This window comes from Nannospalax galili, unplaced genomic scaffold (assembly GCF_000622305.1).
Source record: "Nannospalax galili isolate Female #2095 unplaced genomic scaffold, S.galili_v1.0 scaffold771, whole genome shotgun sequence".
NCBI lineage: Eukaryota > Metazoa > Chordata > Mammalia > Rodentia > Spalacidae > Nannospalax > Nannospalax galili.
Window position 1 is genome coordinate 44,114 of NW_008329156.1, and position 21,036 is coordinate 65,149.

The window sequence follows — 21,036 nt, forward strand, 5'->3', positions numbered from 1 at the left end:
TTTTTTCATGTATATATGGTGTTTGCACATTTTTGCATGCATGTGCACACTCATGTGGGTGTGGATGGGGAGGCCCAAGATTAATGTAGGAATCATCCTTGATGATCTTCCACCTTATTTGCTGAGGCAGGGTCTCTCAAACTCAGAGCTTGCCAATACGGCTAGTCTTGTTAGCCAACTTGCTGTGGGGCTCCTGTCTCCATCTACTGAGGGTCATGTCAATCCAGCATTTATGTGGGTTTCTGGGGATGCTTGTATAGTAAGTGGTTTAACCTCTGAGCCATCTCCCTAGCCCCCTCAGTGACTGTCTTCACTGGTTCACTAGGCTGGGGTAAACACTCATTTTTTTCCCCCAAAGTTATTTTAGTTATTAAGCAAGCAGCTACCCAGGTACTTTGTTGACTATTTTATTGACGTGTTCCCTGGGAAGACAGTGCCAAAGCTCATGTTCCTGACATGTTGTACATGTTACTACATTCAGGGCACACCTTAAAGGCACTACGGGTATCTGTGCTAGACAGTGTTGTCAACTTGACACACCTGGGTAGAGGGATCTTAATGGCAGAATTGCCTCCATTGGATTGGCCTGTGGTCATGTATTCTTGAGTAATGTGGGAGGGCCCAGCCCAGCCCCCAGTGGGCAGTACCACCCCTGGGCAGGTGGTCTTGTGTTGCAGAAGAAAGCAGGCTGAGCACAGGCCAGGGGAGCAAGCAGTAAGCAGTGTTCCTCCAGTCTGTGCTCCAACTCCTGCCCTGGCGTCCGTTGATGATGGACTGAGCTGTAAGCCATATAAACCTTTTTCTTCCACAAGTTGGTTTTGGTCAGTGTTTTAGCACAGCAATTGTTAAGCAAACAAGAATAGTACCCTATCTATTCTCATGTAGTCCTAGTTGGTAACAATGTGCCTAGGTTTCATGGCCTCTTGGCAGAGAATTCCGAAGTGGTGCATCTTTATAATTTCAGATCTCCTTTTGCCTTTACGTCTTAGGCAGTTTTCACAGATGGCATGGGGGGTAAAGTAGGATATTCTGTGCTACCCTCAAGGCAGACATCTCCTGCAAGGTCTGACTATGTAACACAAACTATGCTAATAGAACATACTTCCTCAGATGTGCGTTATGATGCTTTTCCCAGTTAGCATTTTAGGTAAAAGCTGGCTTTTGAAGCTACATTGATTTCATATATAATGTTTAGAGAATATATACCCTACAACGGTAACAGAGAAGTCTACATGGCCTTTTTTAAAAGGAAGCATGTTCTGCACTTCCGCATCTTCCAATTCAGTTCTGAGTACTAACCAGCCATGTGTCCTCTAGGCCTTGACTGATACACATAGGCCTCAGCTTTCAGATACAGCATGGTCCTGGCAACCCTCCTTCTTGTCCAATGAAGTGAATTTTGGATTTCTGGCTCACAGAACTTGGAGAGTTACTGTGATACACACCACTAAGTGTGTAGTAATTCATTCCAGCAGTGATGGGAATCTTAATTCCATCTGCTTTGTTCCAGTAAGTGCTTTTTAAAGCCTAAATCCAACCTTTTAGACCATGGCCAACTGTTCCTTTAGCATCATCATTCTGTGTATAAGTAAAAGCTTCTTCAATTTACTTGAAATGAAAGAACCAATATATGCCTATCTTTCACCAAAGTGGGGTAAAAGAGAACATGGGTTACATGACTCCCACCAAACTCCCTGGGTCACATTTTCATCAAAATAGACCTATGAAAGGTTCACGGTGCTGGGAGCAATTTTTCGTAGCACTAAGAAATAATGATGGTCTGTCTCAGGGTTAAGTTTAATAAGTACCGAAGGCATACAGACACAACTGCCATAAAGACTGGTAAAGACTGGGAGAGATGCTATTCCTGTGGTCCCAACAGGAGGCACTGGTGTGTCTTGAAATACAACTGCTCTGAATGTTGAGTTCCCTTGGACATGTAATAAAAAAGTCCTGATAGTTCTTAAATCGTACTTGAAGTCTTTACTTGGTATCAATATGAAGCAACTGCTCTTTGCCATTAATTATCAGGGACTTTAATTTGCCGTCTTCTTCCACTTCCACCCTTTCTTGGCCATTCTCCACGATTCTCTTGGTGGTGATTTTTTTGCCATTCATTATCTCGGTGGACGTCGACACAGACTTGAAGTTGCCCGCGCCACCGCTCCCACAGCACATGGAGAAGGAATCGAGGCCTCCACTTCCCAGCGAGCTGAAAGGCGGGAATCCTGCATGGAAGGAAGGGAAGCCACCCCCAAAGCCCGGGAAGACGCTGAAGGCCGAGAAGGGGACGGCCCTTCTGCCCCGGCTCCCCCAGGAGCGCCTCCGATCCCAGAAGAAGTTATCCAGCGGGTCTCCAAAGAAGTCCAACGAGAAAGGGTCCTGGCCCCCGAAGAACTCCCTGAAGACGTCGGCCGGCTCCCGGAAGGAGAAGACGTACTGGAATGCGTCCTGGAACGCGCCGCCCGCCGCGCCGCCGCAGTCCTCGCACGGCTCCCCGCAGCGGTCGTATACCTCGCGCCTGCGGGCGTCCGACAGGACCTGGTAGGCCTGCGCCACCTGCTTGAACCGCCTCTCCGCCTCCTCCTTGTGCTCGGGGTTCTTGTCTGGGTGCCACCGGAGCGCCAGCCTGCGGTACGCCTTGCGGATGGCCTCCGCCGACGCCTGCCGCGGCACGCCCAGCGCCTCGTAGTAGTCCACCATGGCGGCTGGCCGCCGGAGGCCTCAGCGCGCTGGGAGCCGACTGGACAGGTGGCCCGGGCTCCCGGCGGCCCGCGCGGCTTCTGCGCCCTTGTGACGTGGCCGCCTCCCATTGGCTGAGGCGGACGGGTCTCGGCCTATCAGAATGCAGGCATCCCGAGGCCCTGTGATGACAAGTCAGGCTCCTCTGTGACGCCCCAGCCCGCCTGTGGCGCACCTTGGGTGGTTGAAAAGCCTAGGGGAAGGGGTGGGGGCAGTGACTTTGGCCGCCCTGGAAAAGTGGTGCTGCTGCTTTTTCCGTCCTCCTCCCCTCTGTTCCCTTCGTTCTCTTTCCTTCTCTACTCACTTCCTCCTTTCCCTCCTCTTCTTCTCCTCCTCCTCCCTTTTCTCTCTTTTGCCCCCCTCCCCCTTCTCATTCTCCAGCTATGCAGCTCCACCTGGTCTTGAACTTGCAGTGATGCCCAGCTGCCTCCCCCTTTTGCAGTTGTGGGTTAACAGGTGTGCTCCTAAAGTCCGCTTTCCTTCCACGGGGAAGGGGATAAGGTTGACAGGAATGAGCTTTGTGCTCAGAGATAGTGATTTGTGTAGGAGCGAGGTTCCCAAATGGTTTGGCCTCAGGACCCGCTGTGTTCTTTTACATGGGATCTGTATGCCATATAAAACAAAAGGAAATACCCTTTAGCTGGCATTATCATAACCAGTTGTGTTGCACACTAACATGAGAAGAGAGCCTTTTCAAAAAATTCAGAAGAGTGGTGTGTATAAATTTTTTTTCAAATCTTCCTAGTATTGAAAACCCTAGAGGGTTCTTAGTGTCATTCATAAAAGAGTTTAAGAATGGACCCAAAGGGAAGCTTTTACAATTTTATTAGACTCTTAAAAATCCTCAGGACAGGTGAGTTGCCTGTGATCTTGACAGCTGCCTTGAGGAGGTGAGTGGTGGGAAGAAGTAAAAAAAAATCATGGAGCCATGCAGGTTTAGAGCCTGCATGGAGGTCAGACACGTGGCTGACTGGCAGCCACATGGCTGGGAGAAGGAAGCTTTAGAGAGAACGTGAAGAACTACAGGATGCTAGGGGCAGCCCAAAGCCTTAAAGAAAGTATGTTTAGTAAGAAAGGCATGAAGAAGAAAAGGAGAAATTACACTCTTCAGGAAAGCGGACAGACTTACTGAGACCTACATGACTGTGGCTGGTCTGGAAGTTTTGCGGAGAGCTGCAGCGAGTCTAGGCAGAAATATTCATTACCTTAATAACACACCAGGTATTCTGCCCATCTGTTTAGCATAACTTAAGGTGAACCTGCCTTTCTAGGAGCGGTTCTATCACCAGGTAATTGACCCGCGAGACTTGAAAAGTGGGTCCTCCAACAGATCAACTAGACATTTTTATAGTCTGGACCAGTTCAATTTATGGGGCTTATTGATACTCCAACATTACCCCTCTGAAGGGGTGTGCTGGATAGCTTTAGTGTCAACTTGACACACCTGGGTTGAGGGAGCCTCATTTGGGGAATTTCCTCTATTGGACTGGCCTGTGGCCATGTCTGAGGGGCATTTTCTTGATGAGTGATGTGGGAGGGCCCAGCCCACTGTGGACGGTGCCACCCCTGAGCAGGTGGGCCTGTGTTGCATAAGAAAGCAGGCTGAGCAGGGGCCAGGGGAGCAAGCCAGTAAGCAGCATTCCTCCATGGCCTGTGCTCCAGCTCCTTCCTCCAGATTCCTGCCCTGAGTTTCTACCTTGAGCTCCCGGATGAACTGTGACCTGGGATATTTAAGCTAAATAAACCCTTTCCTCCCTAAGTTGGTAGCAGTCAGAGTATTTTGTCACAGCAATGAAGAAACAAACTAAGACAAGGGGTAACCCTAAAATCTTTTAGGGATAAAAGCTCCCAACTACTTTTAACATTTTTTGGCCCTTGGAACAGAGTATGTTGCTAAAAGGCCCAAGGACAATTGACTTTTAGACAAAGAAACTGGCTACATTTCTTTGGGGTCTTTTTACCCTAACTGCCTAGCCAATTTCTACCTCCTATTCTTATCACACCACCTTCTCAAGAGGTTTACCCAAATTGCTGATAGGGAATCGGGACGCAGACTGCTCTGGCTTCTTCCATGCTGAACAGGGATGCAGGGTGAGGTAATTGGGTTACCCCCTTCGGTGTGTCTATCTAAAAGACTCAAAGTCTGGACCAATTAAGTTTGGAGCTTATTGATACTCTAACATTATCCGGCTGGCTTAATAGAGGTGGATTCTCTGGTCTGGTGGCACACATCTTTAATCCCAGCACTAGGGAGGCAGAGGCAGGTGAATCTCTGTGAGATCAAGGCCAGCCTGGTCTACATAGTGAGTTCCAGTTAGCTGGGGCTACAGGGAGACCCCGTCTCAAAAAAACCAAAAAAAAAAAAAATAATAATAATAATAAAGCTGAGTTGTCATGTCTGCTTCTGTGTTCCATTTACTATGATATCACACATTACTTAGCCTCTAGAAAATCCCACAATTCGCTTATGAGAGAATAAGATTAAATTTTTATTTTATGTATATGAGTGTTCTGTATGCTCATATGTATATCATACATACATGCAAAGCCCACAGAGACCAGGAGAGGACATCAGATCCCCTGAAACTCCTGGAGCTGGAGTCATGAATCGTTGTTAGCTGACATGTAGGTGCTGGGAACTGAACCTGGGGCCTCTGCAAGAACAGCCAGTGCTCTTAGCCCCTGAGCCATCTCTCCAGCTAAGAATGAGAATTTTTTAAAGTGAATATCATTGTTAATGGAAATGTTTAACTTTGTAAAAAGTACCCTGAAAAATTCTTAGGGGTCCTCAGGTCTCCCTAGCTATTACTCTCAGAGCCATTGATATAGTGAACCAAAATCATTAAAACTTGTGGGCTATATTTGTAGCGCTGCTGGTACATTTGGCATGCATTGATTCTCACTAAAACTGCTGATTCCTGACTATGGCTCTCTTAACATTGCGTGACCCTTGAGTTATATTCACTTCTGGACAAATATGTTCCTTGCTTTGATCAATTGTGAGGCAATACACCAATAAAGGTTATTTAGCTGTAAATGTAAAATGATTAACCAACAAACTTTTAAAGATTTAACCATGAAGGGCACTAGGTCTAACTGGTAGCACTGTCTCACCAGAATGGTCATTTGAGTTTGAACTTGAACCTCTCTAGGCTTGGCACATGGCAAACATGACATAAAAAATGATAGGATCAGGAGTAAAGGGCAGAGGCAGTGACTGAGTAAATGAGCTAGAGAGGAGAAATGAACTTGGAAAGGTGGCCTGGGGTCCAAGGAAGGGCAAAGCTGATGGGCCTGTGATGTTGATCAAGGCACTGGAAGAGGTGATGGGGTGGAATGCTACAGGGGCAAACCAGGTGCATTGAGTCAGGCAACCTGGAGGCTGAACTCTGAACCAGGGCCATGGCCCCTGGATCTGAGAGAGTCAGCACTTGGTTTGGGTATGGGGCCTAGAGCAAAGGGAGAAGAAGCTAGCCTGTACTGACACGTTTACTGAGTACTTACCGTCTGTATAGCTGTGGTGTGGCACCTGGATGAGACATCGATCCCAAAGCTGGGACCTGCCTGTGAGAAATTTTGCATTATACTTGGTCTAGTGGCAAAAACAGATGTGCAAACTGCTCGACGATGAAAGGCAGGATGGGAAAATGCTGTGGAGTTTCAAAAGCAAAACAAAACTGACTTGTTTCTCCAGCAGGGTCCTGGAGGTGATCCAAGGGACAATGGAGCGTTTATGTGGTTTCCTTAGTCACAAGCTCCTCTCTGCTTATCCCATGAAAGGTGATAAGTATCCCACATAAAGGGACGGTTGGCTTCCAGCTTCATCTTAAAAAGAAAGTTCCTCTCAGTGCATTTCATGGACTTCTCAGACACTGCACTCTTCAACAGCCTCCAAAGCCCCATTGCTGCTCCACTCTGGTTTCCTTGGTCACCAAAGCACAACTTGCTGTGCTCTGTTATTGGTTCTAGGTTGTCCTCCACCTTTCTGGACCCTCCCTTACAGGCAGATGTCGTTCCAGTTTTCTTTCTGGCCCAGACCCCTAGCATAGTTCCTGACACAGTAGAGCTCACGTGTTCCTTATGTGCTTGGCGAATGAAAGGATTAGCAGTGGGTTTGAAACATCAGGTCTGCTGAGGCTCCAGGGCAGACCTGTCAATGTATAGCTTTGCAGTGGGTCTCCTTAGAGAAATGTGCACTGCCTTCCATTTACATTAGTAAACAATATTTCCTGGTCAAGGACAGAGTTGGGTCCCCAAACCTTCTTGGGTCCACAGTAGCTTCAAAAAGCTCAGAGACTCAGGGTGCAGCTCAGTGGCAGAGCACTTTCTGCTTTGTGTATGGCCCTGGATTCCATCTTCAGCACCATTTTAAAATTTAAAGAATATTTCATGTGTATGAGCGTATTGCCTGCACCCATGTCATGCAGTACCCACATAGGTCATAAGAGGAAGTTGGATCCCCTGGAAATGGAGTTATGGATGGTTGTTAGCTATCATGTGAGTGCTAGGAACCGAACCCAGGTCCTCTGTAAGAGCAGCTTATCATTGAGCCATCTCTCCAGCCCCACCATTTAAATTTTTAAAAGCTTAAGATTCCATGTGATTGCAGGAAAAGAAAGTCATAAAACCATTAGTGTTTAGAGGCCATTTGCTCCATATAGTCTGAACATGGACTCTCATGAAATGGAGCTGACGATCCTAGGATCAGTATTGATCTTAAAGTTTAACTTGGATTGTGAATTTCAGAATTTCAGACATGGGTACAACAAAGGCCAAAGGCATTGCTACTACTCATCTGCTTACCAAGAAGGAAGAGTGCTCAAGGGTGTGGAAGGGCTGCGGAGTGCATGTGTGCACAGGTTGTGTGTGTCCATGTGTGCATGCACATATGTGTACCCCTGCAGACAGATAATTAAACTGGAAGTCTGTTGAAGGATGGAGACCCAGGAAAAAGACTCTAAGTTCCAGAATGAGAGGAGCCCTGTCACTGTGTTACCATCAAAGCTTTAGAATTAAGTAGTTTCTCCTTGATGCTCAAAGCATTACCCCACATAGGAGTGGCCAGTTATGCCCATGGTCAGTGTTGAGATCTGTACTTTCATCCTGGGACTGTTAAGACTGAAGTGGATCCCCAGAGAAAAGGATGCAGAGCTCAGTTCTGCCCACACTCTGGTTGCCTACTCTGAGAGGAACATTTCTATTCAGCAGCTCTTCCTGGTCTCTGAGGGCAGCAGATGGTCCATTCGAACACCTTCTCCTTCACTCCTGTCTGCCTTTTCTCCATTTATTATAGTTGAGTCATACCATTGGGATCATAGGGTGCAAATTTTCACTGGGGGCTGGTCTGGGTGCTACTGAAGCCTGGGAGGAATTAAGAAGTGGGGACTCTGGGCACCAACATCCAAGGCCTGGGTCTTAGTTCTGCCCCAGGGCTGTGGTGAATCTCTTTGCTTCTCTCAACCTCGGTGTGCCAGATGAGGAAAATACTGCCTGCTTCTATAGGACAGCTCTATGAGACAACATGTTGTCAGGTGCTTAGCTGGACAACATTGGCACATAGTAAACACTCAATAAATACAAATTCTTGTTTTTGTCTACCTGACTTTGTTGCCTTCACATCGATCATCAGAATGTCCCCTTGATCTTGGGCCAGTCTGATGAATACAATTGAACCTTGTAAGCTTATCTAATCTGTTTTCCTGTTTGTAATACATCCTATCACTGTCTCTCTGGGGAAGTACAGTTCTGCCCTTGGAGAGGACCCCATGGACTTATGGACTTCTCCCCTCTGAGTCGTTCTCTGACCCATCATGACTCCATTCATCTCCTTCTTGATACACTTTGCAATCCCTAAGGGCCTGCTTTATTAGTTTGAGTTGTAAGTCTGTCCCTTTTGATGGAGCTTGAGTCCTGGGGAGGCAGGACACATCTGTGCTGGTCTTTGCTGCATTCTTGAGACCCAGTACTGTGCTGGATCCCATAGTATGAGGTAAAAACAAGAAATGAAAGCTGGGGAGACAGCTCAGTCATTAAAGTGCTCATGTGCTCATGCACACACAACCCATATAAGAAATGCTGGATGTGGTGGGCCATGTTTCTAATCCCAGTGATGGGGAGTCAGAGATGGGAAGATCCTTTGACCTCCTGGCTTAGACGAATTGGTGAGCTTCATTTGAAAAACAAGGAGTACAGCATCTGGGGAATGATACCCAAGGTTGCCCTCTGGCCTCCACATGCATGAGTACATATGTGCATGTACATTCACACATAGATACACATTTGAAAAGTGAGGGAGGTGGCAAGGTAGAGCCCTGAGTGACAAGTAGAGAGGACACTCTTTGGGGTTTCCATGGACCAAAGTAGAGCTTCAGCATAATGTCTTTTCTTTCCAAAAGTCTCTGGGAAACTTTCTGTTTTACACGTTGGCACTTTGTGGTCCTTTTTCTTTTCTGTTAACACTTTTTGACCTGTGAAAATGTTAATTTAATGAATAATAAAGCTGGGGGTGGTTTGCTGTTTATGTTCACTCAAGAATGGAATCTAAGGAAATACAGCCAATTCATCTGCTGTTATCTATTAAGAAACCCAATAAAACTCCACTCTCTTCATCGCAAAAGCAAACGTCCTGTGGTCTTTGCCAATCGACAGCTTTGGTCGGTCATGGGGCACAGTCAAACATTAACTGGATGAACAGGTTTCTTTCTGCTACCTGTGAGAAAGCCTGGGTAGACCACAGCAGACCACAAAGGCAGCCACACCACAGCCATGGTGTCCCAGGGCCCACGTTTGCTTCTCCTGGGCCTTCTGTTATACGTGTTCAGCCCCTCTGTGTCCCATGCTGGGAAGCTGTTATTGATCCCTGTGGATGGCAGCCACTGGCTGAGCATGCATGTGATCATCCAGCAGCTCCATCAGAGGGGACATGACATACTGGTCGTAGCACCTGAAGCCTCGGTATACATAGAGGAAGGATCCTATTACACCTTGAAGAAGTACCCAGTGCCATTCCAAAAGGAGAATGTGGCAGCCACTTTTGCAGAACTTGGGCATGCTGTCTTTGAGAACAATCCTTTCCTCCTGCGTGTGATCAAAACGTACAAGAAAGTCATAAGGGACTCTGCTCTACTCCTGTCCGCCTGCACCCACCTGCTGCAAAACGCCCCGCTGATGACTTCCCTGCAAGAAAGCCACTTCGATGCCCTCCTGACAGACCCTTTCATCCCTTGCGGCACCATCCTGGCCCAGTACCTGGCACTGCCTACTGTATACTACTTGAATGCACTGCCATGTAGCCTGGATATGAAAGCCACCCAGTGTCCCAACCCACTGTCCTATGTGCCCAAGCTCTTGTCCGCAAACTCAGATCACATGAGCTTCCTTCAGCGAGTGAAGAATGTGCTTATTGCTTTGACAGAGAACTTTCTGTGCGATGTAGTTTATTCCCCTTATGCAGCACTTGCCTCAGAAATTCTCCATAAAAAGGTGACTGTTTATGACCTTCTGAGCTCTGCGTCTATATGGCTCTTGAGAACTGACTTTGTGAAGGATTACCCCAGGCCCATCATGCCCAACATAGTTTTTCTTGGTGGGATGAACTGCCTTGAGAAAAAGCCTATATCCCAGGTATGTGTTTGAGTGTTTCTTTGGAGAAAGTAACTTTCCCGTAGGTACGTGCTGACCTCAGTGAACACGCTGGGACGGTTTCAAATGCTCTTATGTTGATTTCTGACTCACAAGTCTCCCAGGCTGGAATTTGTCTGTCTTTGGCGTCATCTTCTAAGTTACTTATTTTTATAAAATATGTTGGGAAGATAGGCAGCATTCACTGCCTAAGAACAAAGAGCTGAGTTTGGGGCACCTTGCAGAGAACAGAAATGTATATCATGAATCTTGCCCTCAATTGGGGCACTAGATTCAGGGTTCCAGTCACTAGAAGCTCAAGTCTGTTGCAGTTGCTCTTTAACATTTATAGATCCTGGCAGGGGACATTGTCTTTTTGGTCCTGGTTAAAGGTTTAGTTTCTAGATATTCTAACATGAAGGCAGATCCTGCAGCTTCTCTCCTTTTTAATGTGGCAAGATGTCATCCTCCTGTTCAAGAGTGAGAGTATCTTGATGGAAGAGAGAAATTCAGAGACCACAGTCATACATGAGGAGTCTGAGGCAAATAGCCAGTTGGAGATCCAGGAAGTCAGAGATTTCAAGATAATGAAGGAAGAGACCATGCATAGAGGTAGACAGGCTCAAAATATGTGTACTTGGCTGGGATTGCAAAATGGTAGTGTGTTGGGCTTCCAACAGGTAGTCTAAATGGATTTCAGAATTCTAAAGATGTTTGGGAAGCATAAATCCAGCCAAAGCTTGGAACTAAAAACACAACTCTCAGTTGAACAGAGAAACTATTTTAAAGATCTCATGTGGTCAAGTGATGTGTCCTCAGAGAGGGGAAGTTCTTTCTGGGTTACTCATCTTACTTAGGAGACAAGTAGGTGATTAAAGGTTATTTGCAGTTAGCATGTTGCCTCACTGTTTGGCTGTTCCAAGGACTGTGGTGATGTTGGCACAAAGTTTAGGGTAGGTTGAACCAAATAGAGTGCTCACCTTTACTGAATCCATAAAAGTTGGTACAGAATAAGGCGTTATCTGTCCTGCCGCAATCTCTGTGACTTGCTTTTCTGGTCTCTGTACACAACTTGCGTGCTAATTCAGCTTCAGTTAAATCTTGCTGTCTAACTTCAGATGTTTATAGATGTGCAGATCTGATCAGGTTAATCACATACTGCTGGCTGCTGAGTGGGTGTGGGAGAGTATAAGGGATGGGAAATTAGCCTTGGCCCTTTCCAGATGAAATTCTATATAGCCCGAAGGAGTGAAGATCCTAGAATGTAGGTCAGCTATGTGCCATTAGGCAGTAGAAGGAAAGCAAAGGGCATCAGGAAGTGCAACGCCTATCTCCAGGAAAGAAGTGGGTGAGGAGGGGAGAAGAAAAATGTGATATGGGGGCTGGAGAGATGGCTCAGTGGCTAAAACATTGTTCTTGCAGAAGACCCACATGGCAGCTAACAACTGTCTGTAACTCCAGTTCCAGGTGATCCGACAGCCTCTTCTGTCTTACGTGGGCATTGCACGACACAGGTGCACTTACCTACATGCGGGCAATACACACATACACATAAAATAAATAAATAAATTTTTTTAAACGTGATATGATCCTGGGGAGGAAGGGCTTCAGGGAAGCTGTCTTCAGGATGTTTTTGACACAGATCAAAATCCAGGGTGGTGGAGAAGCCCAGTCTGGTCTCTCTGCTCTGATGGGCCCAGCAGATGAGGCCAAGGTGTCCCTGCTGTGATGAGCTGGAGGACTACAGGGGGCCTGGCCCTCATGCGGGTGGGAGAGGGTGTGCTCTGGCTGACCAGGATATGGACTTTTCTGGTATGTTCAGGGTGGAGCTTGGCAGAACCCTCAAGTCACGAGTACCAAGGCCTGTTGGGCCTCCTATATCTCATTTGGACCAAGGACTGGGTTTGCTCAGGATTATGAGTTTTAGTCATAAAAGTACCATGTTCCATCCCTGTAAGATACTGTCTGTCCCCCTCCCAGCAGCCATCAGAAGTGCCTTCGGTTGGGTTGGGATTTTGTACCCATTTCCCCATGTCCGTCTATGCTGAGATTTTGGTCTTGTTTGAGCTTGCATAGGACTTGTGCATGCTGTCACCATTGCTGTGAGTTCATATGGGTAACTGGCCAGTGGATGGATCCACACTGAAGAACATTTGGGGACACAAATCAGACTCTATAGACCATATTATATATAGAATAGAGCACATTGAATTGAGCAGGGAGCAATAAGGGTGGGATCTAAATACCATCAAATTTATATACATATATGAGAGTACATTAAATTGGGTGGGGGAGTTGGTGGGTGGAGGAGGAGATCTAAATGCCATCAAACTATATTGTATGAAAATCACGAAATTCAATTTAAAAAAAGTACCATGCTCCAGGGCACTCCTCAGTTGTGGGCAGCCTGTCACATCACACTGGCACATTAATGCCCTCTCTATTCTTTGGAAATATTTGAAACCATTTGGGAGATTCTTGGGCCTTTAATTGACTTAATAATCTATGGAGGTGGAGAGTTGCCATGCTAATTAGCATCTGTTTTATCTAAGTGGATCTGCGTGTGGGGCTCAGGTGGGTGCATGTATATGGACTTGTGTCATGTGCATGTGTGTGCATTCATGTGTTTACACAAATACCTATATGTGCCTCTGCCTCTCCGATGAAATCTGTGCATTACTTGGATCCTGCAATTTCACAGAAACTGTAAGAAAGAAACCTTTCTCTTTTGAAAGGAGAGAGGGAGGCAGAGTTGCCATAACGATTTTTGTCTATTTCACACACATCTTCAATCATTTCATAAGAGAAGGTATTTAACCCATTGCTTAACGTATTCGAGAATTACAATGGACTATGAGGTAAAAAGAATGAATTGGAAATTTCTCTTCCCACTCTAGGAATTCGAAGCCTACGTCAATGCCTCTGGGGAGCATGGAATCGTGGTTTTCTCCTTGGGATCCATGGTCTCAGAAATTCCAGAGAAGAAAGCTATGGAAATTGCTGAGGCTTTAGGGAGAATCCCTCAGACAGTAAGCAGTTCTACATGACTCCTTCATATCTGTTTTTACAGGAACTCCAGACTTCTAGGGTCTAAATGAATTTGATGAGCTAAAACTTTGACTCTGGGACACCCCCCCACACATTGCCCCAAAGCTCTTCATTTCTGTCTTTATTATTTTTGCAGTTCAGCTCTAGTTTTCTGGTCTGCCTCACTCAGAAGTCTCATTTTCTCTAAGTAACTTCAAGAACTAGGGAGAATGTCATTAAAATAAACATAGTACTGCTTCTTCATATTAAATAAGAATATTTTGGGAGCTGGAGAGATGGCTCAGTGGTTAAGAACACTGTTTGTTCTTGTAGAAGACCCAGGTTTGAATCACAGCACCCACATGGCAGCTAACAATTGTCCGTATGTAACTCCAGTCCCAGGGGATCCGACAGCCTCTTCTGACCTCCACGGGCATTGCATGACACAGGTGCACTTACTACATGCAAGCAATACATGCATACACATAGAATAAAAATAATAAATTTTTTAAAAGTTAAAAATAAATAAATAAGAATATTTCTCTGAAAAGCTATTGGTTAAGACACTGAATATGTTTAGTATGTTTCTACTTGGATAGTTTTGCATCCACTCACCTTATTAAGAAAATTTCTCAGACCAGGCTGTGCATAGCAGTGCATGCCTTTAATCCCAGCACTTTGGAAGCAATCAAGGTCAGCCTGGTCTACATAGAGAGTTCTGGGCCAGCTGGGGCTACAGGGAGACTGTGTATCAAAAAAAAATCTTCCTCTTGAAGATAAGTGAAGAGACTGTAAATTTAGGGCTGGTTGTTCACTTATTCATATATATGGAAAGCACAGTCATGTCACCAAGCCTCTGGATCAAGATGGAATATTACCAACCCCAGGGGCCTTCTTAGTCACCAAACCTCCCACCACACAGAGGTCACAGGATTGAGACCTTTATGGTTATTGTAAGAGTTTTTTTTTTAAATCATATTGTGTTCTTGTGTTTGTCTCTTTGTTTTTTATTCTTATAAGGTCTTATGGCGCTACACTGGAAGTCGACCATCAAATCTTGCAAAGAATACAATACTTGTCAAGTGGTTACCCCAAAATGATCTGCTTGGTAGGTTGGAATCTCAGGCATATAGGTCAGACCAGGCTTAAATTAAGCAAATGACTTAGGCATGACTGTTCTTAATGACTGCTTAGCTTGAATATATTGTGGCCAACATATACCACGTTGCTTTGTATCTTTGGAATATATCAACCCACTTTTTTATTCTTTCTGAGTTTCTAAAAGGGTCACATGTGGATAATGGTCCTGGGATGTTTTTAGAATTTAAACAATGCCAGGCTGGAAAACTCAGTGTCCTCCCTGTTTGGCTTCTCAGGTCATCCAAAGGCTCGAGCATTCATCACACACTCTGGCTCCCACGGTATTTATGAAGGAATATGCAATGCGGTTCCAATGGTGATGATGCCCTTGTTCGGTGATCAGATGGACAATGCCAAGCGCATGGAGACCCGGGGAGCTGGGGTGACCCTGAACGTCCTTGAAATGACCGCTGATGATTTAGAAAATGCACTGAAAGCTGTCATCAATGACAAAAGGTAAGTAAGAGAGAAGGGAAAGAAGACAAGTACCTATATTCTATCCACAGCATTCATGATCACCGTGGAAACAGAAGACAGAGTGAGTGCATATCTAGATGTGCACAGGAGGCAACTTGGGGATTATTCTGATTCCCTTGTTAAAGGACTTTATATTTTAGCATAGAATTAGTTAAAAATGTTATTTTCCCTTGTAGATTGTAAACTCCAATTTATACTAAAAATGGTATCACCATAATAAGCATCTCATTTCTAAGATCTTCCAAAGAGAGAAATGTCCCATTAAGATGCATAGTGGGGGCTGGAGAGATGATGGCTCAGTAGATATAAGTGCTTGCTATGCAAACATGAGGACCTGAGTTTTGAAACGTAGCACTCATGTGAAAAGCCAGGCCCCAGCCCAGTGGAGGACGGAGACAGGAGGATTGCTGGAGCTTGCTGACCATCAACCTAGCTCCAGGGTCAGTGAGAGACTCTGTCTCAAAGGAGTAAGGTGGAGACTGACAGAGCAGGACACTGATCATCCTTCTCTGGCCTCTGCATGCACATGCACAGATGCACACACTTCCATACATGTGCATACACATTATACACACACCACATTCAAACACACACACACACACATACAGAGAGAGAGAGAGAGAGAGAGAGAGAGAGAGAGAGAGAGAGAGAGAGATGCTATGGATCTTAAGACAAAACCAACCAACAAAAACCCAGGTGTTTCAAGTACAGCTTTTCCTAGCACTGGAACTAATGAGAGATTTTGTCTATGAGGCTCTATAAATAGGGAATTACATGATAAGACAAATAAATGATGCAGGCTGTGTTATAAAGACTTGAAATAAAGCAAAGGCAAGTGTGGCCCTAAAAAATGTCCAAGAGGCAGACATCATCAGGCCACTTCACTCTACATGAAATTTAGTGTATGCTATCAAGGCTTTTACCATGTTGACCAAAACCTGTGGGAAGCCCAGCTTGGTGGCAGTCGACACGTGTAATCTTTGGAAGCAGGGGCGGTAGAATCCCCGCAAGTTCAAGTGTAACTCACGGCCGTATGGAAAATTCCAGACCAGCAGAGGCTACATAGAGACTCTGACTCAAAAACAAAAAACAAACAAACAAAAAAACCCAACTGCCAACAAAATCCCAAACAATTTACAAAAACAAGGGGCTGGAAAGATGGCTCAGTGGTTAAGAGCACTGGCTGCTCTTGCAGAGGACCCGAGTTCAGTTCCCAGCACCCATGTTGGGCAGCTCACAGCTATCTGTAATTCCTTCTTCAGGGGATCCAGTGCCCTCTTCTGGTACAGTGGGCATTGTACACAGACAGGTACACTACACACACACACACACACACACACACACACACAGTTTTAAATGAAATATTTTTAAATAAAAATGTTATATAAATAAATGGTGGCCATGCTAGATTTCATCCCACAATAGTGTGTGACAGAGTCCAGCTCTGTGACAAGGACATTCATCTCTCTCGATGTCTACTCACCTCTTAAAGGCTCCCCCACCTCTCATATCAGCACACTGGGACTCAGTTCCCACACATGGACTTTTGGGGAACACATTCAAGCCATGCCATTCTTCTACCTGTAACTGATTCCTCTTTTGATTTATTTCACTATAAAGAAAATATAATCTAATTTCCTATGAAGAGCTCATTAAAAATCAAAAAAGAAAAACAGGAACGAGGTTTAAATATTTGTAAACACACTTTTCCGTTCTCCTCCCACCCTCCTTCCCTTCCTCTTCCTCTTTCCCGCTCCTGCCTCCTCTTCTTCCTCCTCCTTTTTAAAGATAAAGAACACCAATTAAGCATGTGTTGGGGGAGTTCTTTTCTAGCTATAATAGAAACATGTTTCTCTTCTAAGTTTAGAAAATTGCTATCTAGAGTCAAGTATAAAAGGGAGGCTGCTTGTTACATGGGTGCCCTGGGCACTGACACAGCTCTTTGTGTTTAGCTACAAGGAGAATGTCACGCGCCTCTCCAGGCTTCACAAGGACCGTCCCATTGAGCCGCTGGACCTGGCTGTATTCTGGGTGGAGTTCGTGATGAGGCACAAGGGGGCACCCCACCTGCGCCCTGCTGCCCATGACCTCACTTGGTACCAGTACCACTCCCTGGATGTGATTGGCTTCCTCCTGGCCATCGTGCTTACAGTGGTCTTCATCGTCTTCAAATGCTGTGCCTACGGGTTCCGTAAATGCTTTGGGAAAAAGGGGCAAGTTAAGAAAACACATAAATCTAAGACCCACTAAGTGGGTGGGAAGGGGATGTTTTGATCTATTCTCCAAATCATTTGAAACTTGAGAACAGAATCAGTGTTAAATTCATATTCTTATTATGGAAAATGTGTCCCTAAGTTAGATACCCAGAGCATTTTTAAATAAAAATAATCTAATTTCTGTTCACACCTACAGGGGAGGGTATTTGTATATGTGGCCTGCTTTTCCAGTATTTTTAATCTGGACAACACTTGCCATCTGTCTGTGACCTATAGGAAAGTTTGGCACTCAGTGTTAGATTTCTTGCTCGGAAATGTGGCCTCTTTGAAAGTTCCAGGATTGATGGGCTCCTGCAGCTCCCCTACCTCCCTCCGCTGATGGCTCAGTGTGTCATCTGGGTTCTTCTACCTGCTGCAGTCACGCCTTCCCCAGTGCTGGTCCTTCCTCAGTGGGGTCATACTTTGTGGTGGCGTAACCTTTGTAGACTTATGGTCCTTCATATGAACAAATCACTTGGAACCCTGGGAACGGTGAATGACGTCTGACATTGGGGAAAGGGGTAATGCTATGACATTGATGGTGGAGGTTGAGAGGAAAATCATTACTTGTGTGAAAGGGGTGGGTCTGAATTTGATGAAAACCAAAGTGTATTCCTGGGCAAGTACATTTTCTGTAGTGTTTCCCACAACTAGGAACTTGTTAATAAATTTGTATAAATTATATTTCTTAGTTTATCTCTTCTTTGGTGTTATATTTACTTGTGGTTGAAGTGTATCCTCATCTATGAGTGGTGGCGCACACCGTTAATCCCAGCACCCAAGAGGCAGGGGCAGGAAGATCTCTGAGTTCGAGACTAGCCTATTCTGCATAGTAAGTTCTAGGCCAGCCAGGGCTACACAGTGGGAATTGTCTCAAAACAAAAACTAAAAAAAACCCCAAACCACAAAGCACATTCTCTATTGTGAAGGTAATACATGATTATGGCACAAAATTAGAGAAACACAGACTGGCACATGTGTACACACGTACACACACACACACACACACACACACCATATATGCATTTGTACACAAGTAAAGAAGAATCACTTCACCCAGAAATAACCACTGTTGCTACTATGGTTTGGATCTTTTAAAAAATATTTATTGGGCTGGAGAGATGGCTCAGTGATTAAGAACACTGGTTGTTCTTGCAGAAGACCCAGGTTCGGTTCCCAGTACCCACATGACAGCTAACAACTGTCTGTAAATCCAGTTCCAGGGGATCCGACAGTCTCTTCTGTTCTCCAAGGGCATTGCAGGACATGGGTGCACTTACCTACATGCAGGCAATACATGCATACACATAATAAAATATTTTTAAAAATTTATTTTGGGGCTGGAGAGATGGCTCAGCGGTTAAGAGCATTGACTGTTCTTGCAGAGGACCTGGGTTCGATTCCCAGCACCCACATGGTGGCTGACAGCCATCCATAACTCCAGTTCCAGGGGATCCAACACCCTCTTCTGACTCTACTGGCATTGTATGACATGGGTGCATTTACACACATGCAGACAATATATTCATACAAATAAAGGAAAAATAAAATAGTTTTAAAATATTTATGTGTGTGTGTGTGTGTGTGTGTGTGTGTGTGTATGTGCATGCAGAGGCCAGAAGAGGATATCAGATCCCCGGAGCTGGCATTACAGGCTGTTGTGAGCTGCCTGATGTAGGTGCTGGGAACTGAATGTGGGACCTCTGGAAGAGCAGCAAGTGTTCTCAACCACTGAATCATCTCTCCAACCCTGGTTTGGATCCTGAATGTCCTCCAAGGTTTGTCAATAGCTTGATCCTCAACCTGTGGCAGCACCGGGAGGTGGCAGAAGCATTGAGAGGCGGGGTCTAGTGGGAGGGAGGGAGATCACGGGCGTACACCTTTGAAGGGGACATTGGGACCCTGGTGCCTTCCTTGCTCTGCTGAGGTAACTTCTGCTACATGATTCCTGCATTACAGGCTGTCCTCACAGTCCCCAAAGCAATATGGCCAGGTGACCAGAAACTGAAACTTCTATAGCTGGACCAAAATAAACCTTGAGTTGATTGAGCTCAAGTATCCGTTATAGTAACAGGAAGCTGATTAACACATTATTTTGGCAAATACATGTACTTACAAAACATTGAAAATATGACAGATATACCTAGGACTTTGTGACATTCTGTATTGGTCAGTTTTGCAATAGTATAATGAAATACCCGAGGTGAATAATTCATAAAGAAAACAGTGTCATTTAGCTCACAGTCTTAGAGATTCAAGTGTGCTGACACTGGATCAGTTCTGCAAGGGAGCAGAAGGTGGGACACCACAGCAGAAGTGTGTGTGTGAACAAATAAATAATTACACCCTGAACCAGGAACAGAGAGAAGGAAAGAGAGTCTAGAGTACCACGTCCCCTTTGAGGCAAAGGCCCGATGATCTAAAGACCTACCAACAGGCCCTACCTACAAAAGGATCTGCTATTCCACAGCACCCTGCTGGAGACCATGCATTTATCACATGGCACTGTGGTGGTGCACACCTTTAATCCCAGCACTGGGGAGGCAGAGGCAGGTGGATCTCTGTGAGTTCAAGGCCAGCCTGGTCTACATAGTGAGTTCCAGACTAGCTGGGGCTACAGGGAGACCCTGTCTCAAAAAGACCAAAAAAAAGACTAAAAAAGTGGATTCATTTATTTTAAATTTGTTTTTATTGCCTTTTTATGTATTTCATACAGAATATCTCAAAAAAATCTTAATCACCTTCACACCCCTGTCCCCACTGGCACCCTCCCAGAGACTCCCCACTGGAATCCATATACTCGGTCATCCATGTTCAGGCCCACTGTGTCAAGTCACTGTCCCCAGACTTTCCCCAGCAGTGGATGAGTGTTCCCCTTTCTTCACATCCTCACCAGCATTTGGTATCATTTGATCTTTTGATCTTAGCCAGTCTGACTAGGGTAGGATGAAATCTTAAAAGTGGTTTTAATCTGCAGTTCCCTAATTACTAATGATGCTGAACACCTTTTAAGCTGTTTCTTAGCCATCCTTATTTCTTCTTTTGAGAACTCTGTTTAGACCTTTAGCCCATCTTTTAATTGGGTTACTTGCTTTCTTGATTCTGTTTTTTTTGAGTTCTTCATATATTCTGGACATTAAACCTCTGTCAGATGTGTCGCTGGTGAAGATTTTCTCCCACTGAATCATCTCTGCAGCCCTATTTTTAATTTTTTATGTGTATGAGTATATTACCTGCATGTGTGTTAGTACACCCGTGTCATGCAGTGCCCACAGAGGTCAGAAGAGGGTGTTGGAATTGGAGTTACTGATGGTTGTTTGCCTCCATGTGGGTGCTGAGAATCAAACTCTGGACTTCTGCAAGAGCAGCCAGTGCTCTTAACTGCGGAGCCGTCTCTCCAGTCCCTTTTGTTTGTGTCATTTTAAAAGATGGACCCTATCTCTAACCTGATAGCCCTGTCCTTCCAGTGTGACTTTGAAATCCTTCCCTTCAAGGTTGGACATCTGTTTCTGCACCATTGAGCCCTGGTTGGTCTGTGCTTTGCCTCAGCTGATAGAAGCAGTGGATGCCAGTTCCAAGCCTAGGTCCCCAGTGCGCCCCCCTGTTGGGAGCTATTAATCCATTATGTACATTGAGCTGTGGCAGGCTTGTTTACTGAGTTTGTGTTTTGCACACCAGTACCTAATCTGCCAAGTCAGGAGGAATGTGTTTATATGGTGGAGCTCACACAACAAGTATTTGACCGCTCCTTGACCCTCAGATACAGGTGGGAAAA

The 21,036-nt window shown here is 45.3% G+C and overlaps 2 protein-coding genes across 5 annotated transcripts in view; one reads left to right on the forward strand and one right to left on the reverse strand.

Moving 5' to 3' along the window:
- The window catches only part of LOC103735258 (UDP-glucuronosyltransferase 1-6), a 51,989-nt gene extending 34,044 nt beyond the window's left edge, over positions 1–17,945 (forward strand). For 3 of the 4 annotated variants that reach the window (XM_029564136.1, XM_008834446.3, XM_008834457.3), the window contains 4 exons: positions 13,260–13,391; positions 14,410–14,497; positions 14,766–14,985; positions 16,959–17,945. In XM_029564136.1, the coding sequence (XP_029419996.1) occupies positions 13,260–13,391; positions 14,410–14,497; positions 14,766–14,985; positions 16,959–17,256 (738 nt within the window). In that variant the 3' untranslated portion in view covers positions 17,257–17,945. Of the gene's footprint in view, positions 1–9,470; positions 10,366–13,259; positions 13,392–14,409; positions 14,498–14,765; positions 14,986–16,958 lie in introns of those variants that run through there. The other variant, XM_029564135.1, reaches the window with a different exon arrangement.
- Positions 1,738–2,748, reverse strand: Dnajb3 (DnaJ heat shock protein family (Hsp40) member B3). Its single transcript, XM_008834431.2, has one exon. It carries the CDS (start codon positions 2,701–2,703, stop codon positions 1,984–1,986), a length of 720 nt encoding a protein of 239 aa, XP_008832653.1. The 5' UTR covers positions 2,704–2,748; the 3' UTR covers positions 1,738–1,983.
- Positions 17,946–21,036: the final 3,091 nt, after the last annotated feature.

What these genes read in the sequence shown, in the direction of transcription:
- Dnajb3 (XM_008834431.2), bottom strand. Translation starts at nt 2,703, where the DNA reads ATGGTGGACTACTACGAGGCGCTGGGCGTGCCGCGGCAGGCGTCGGCG.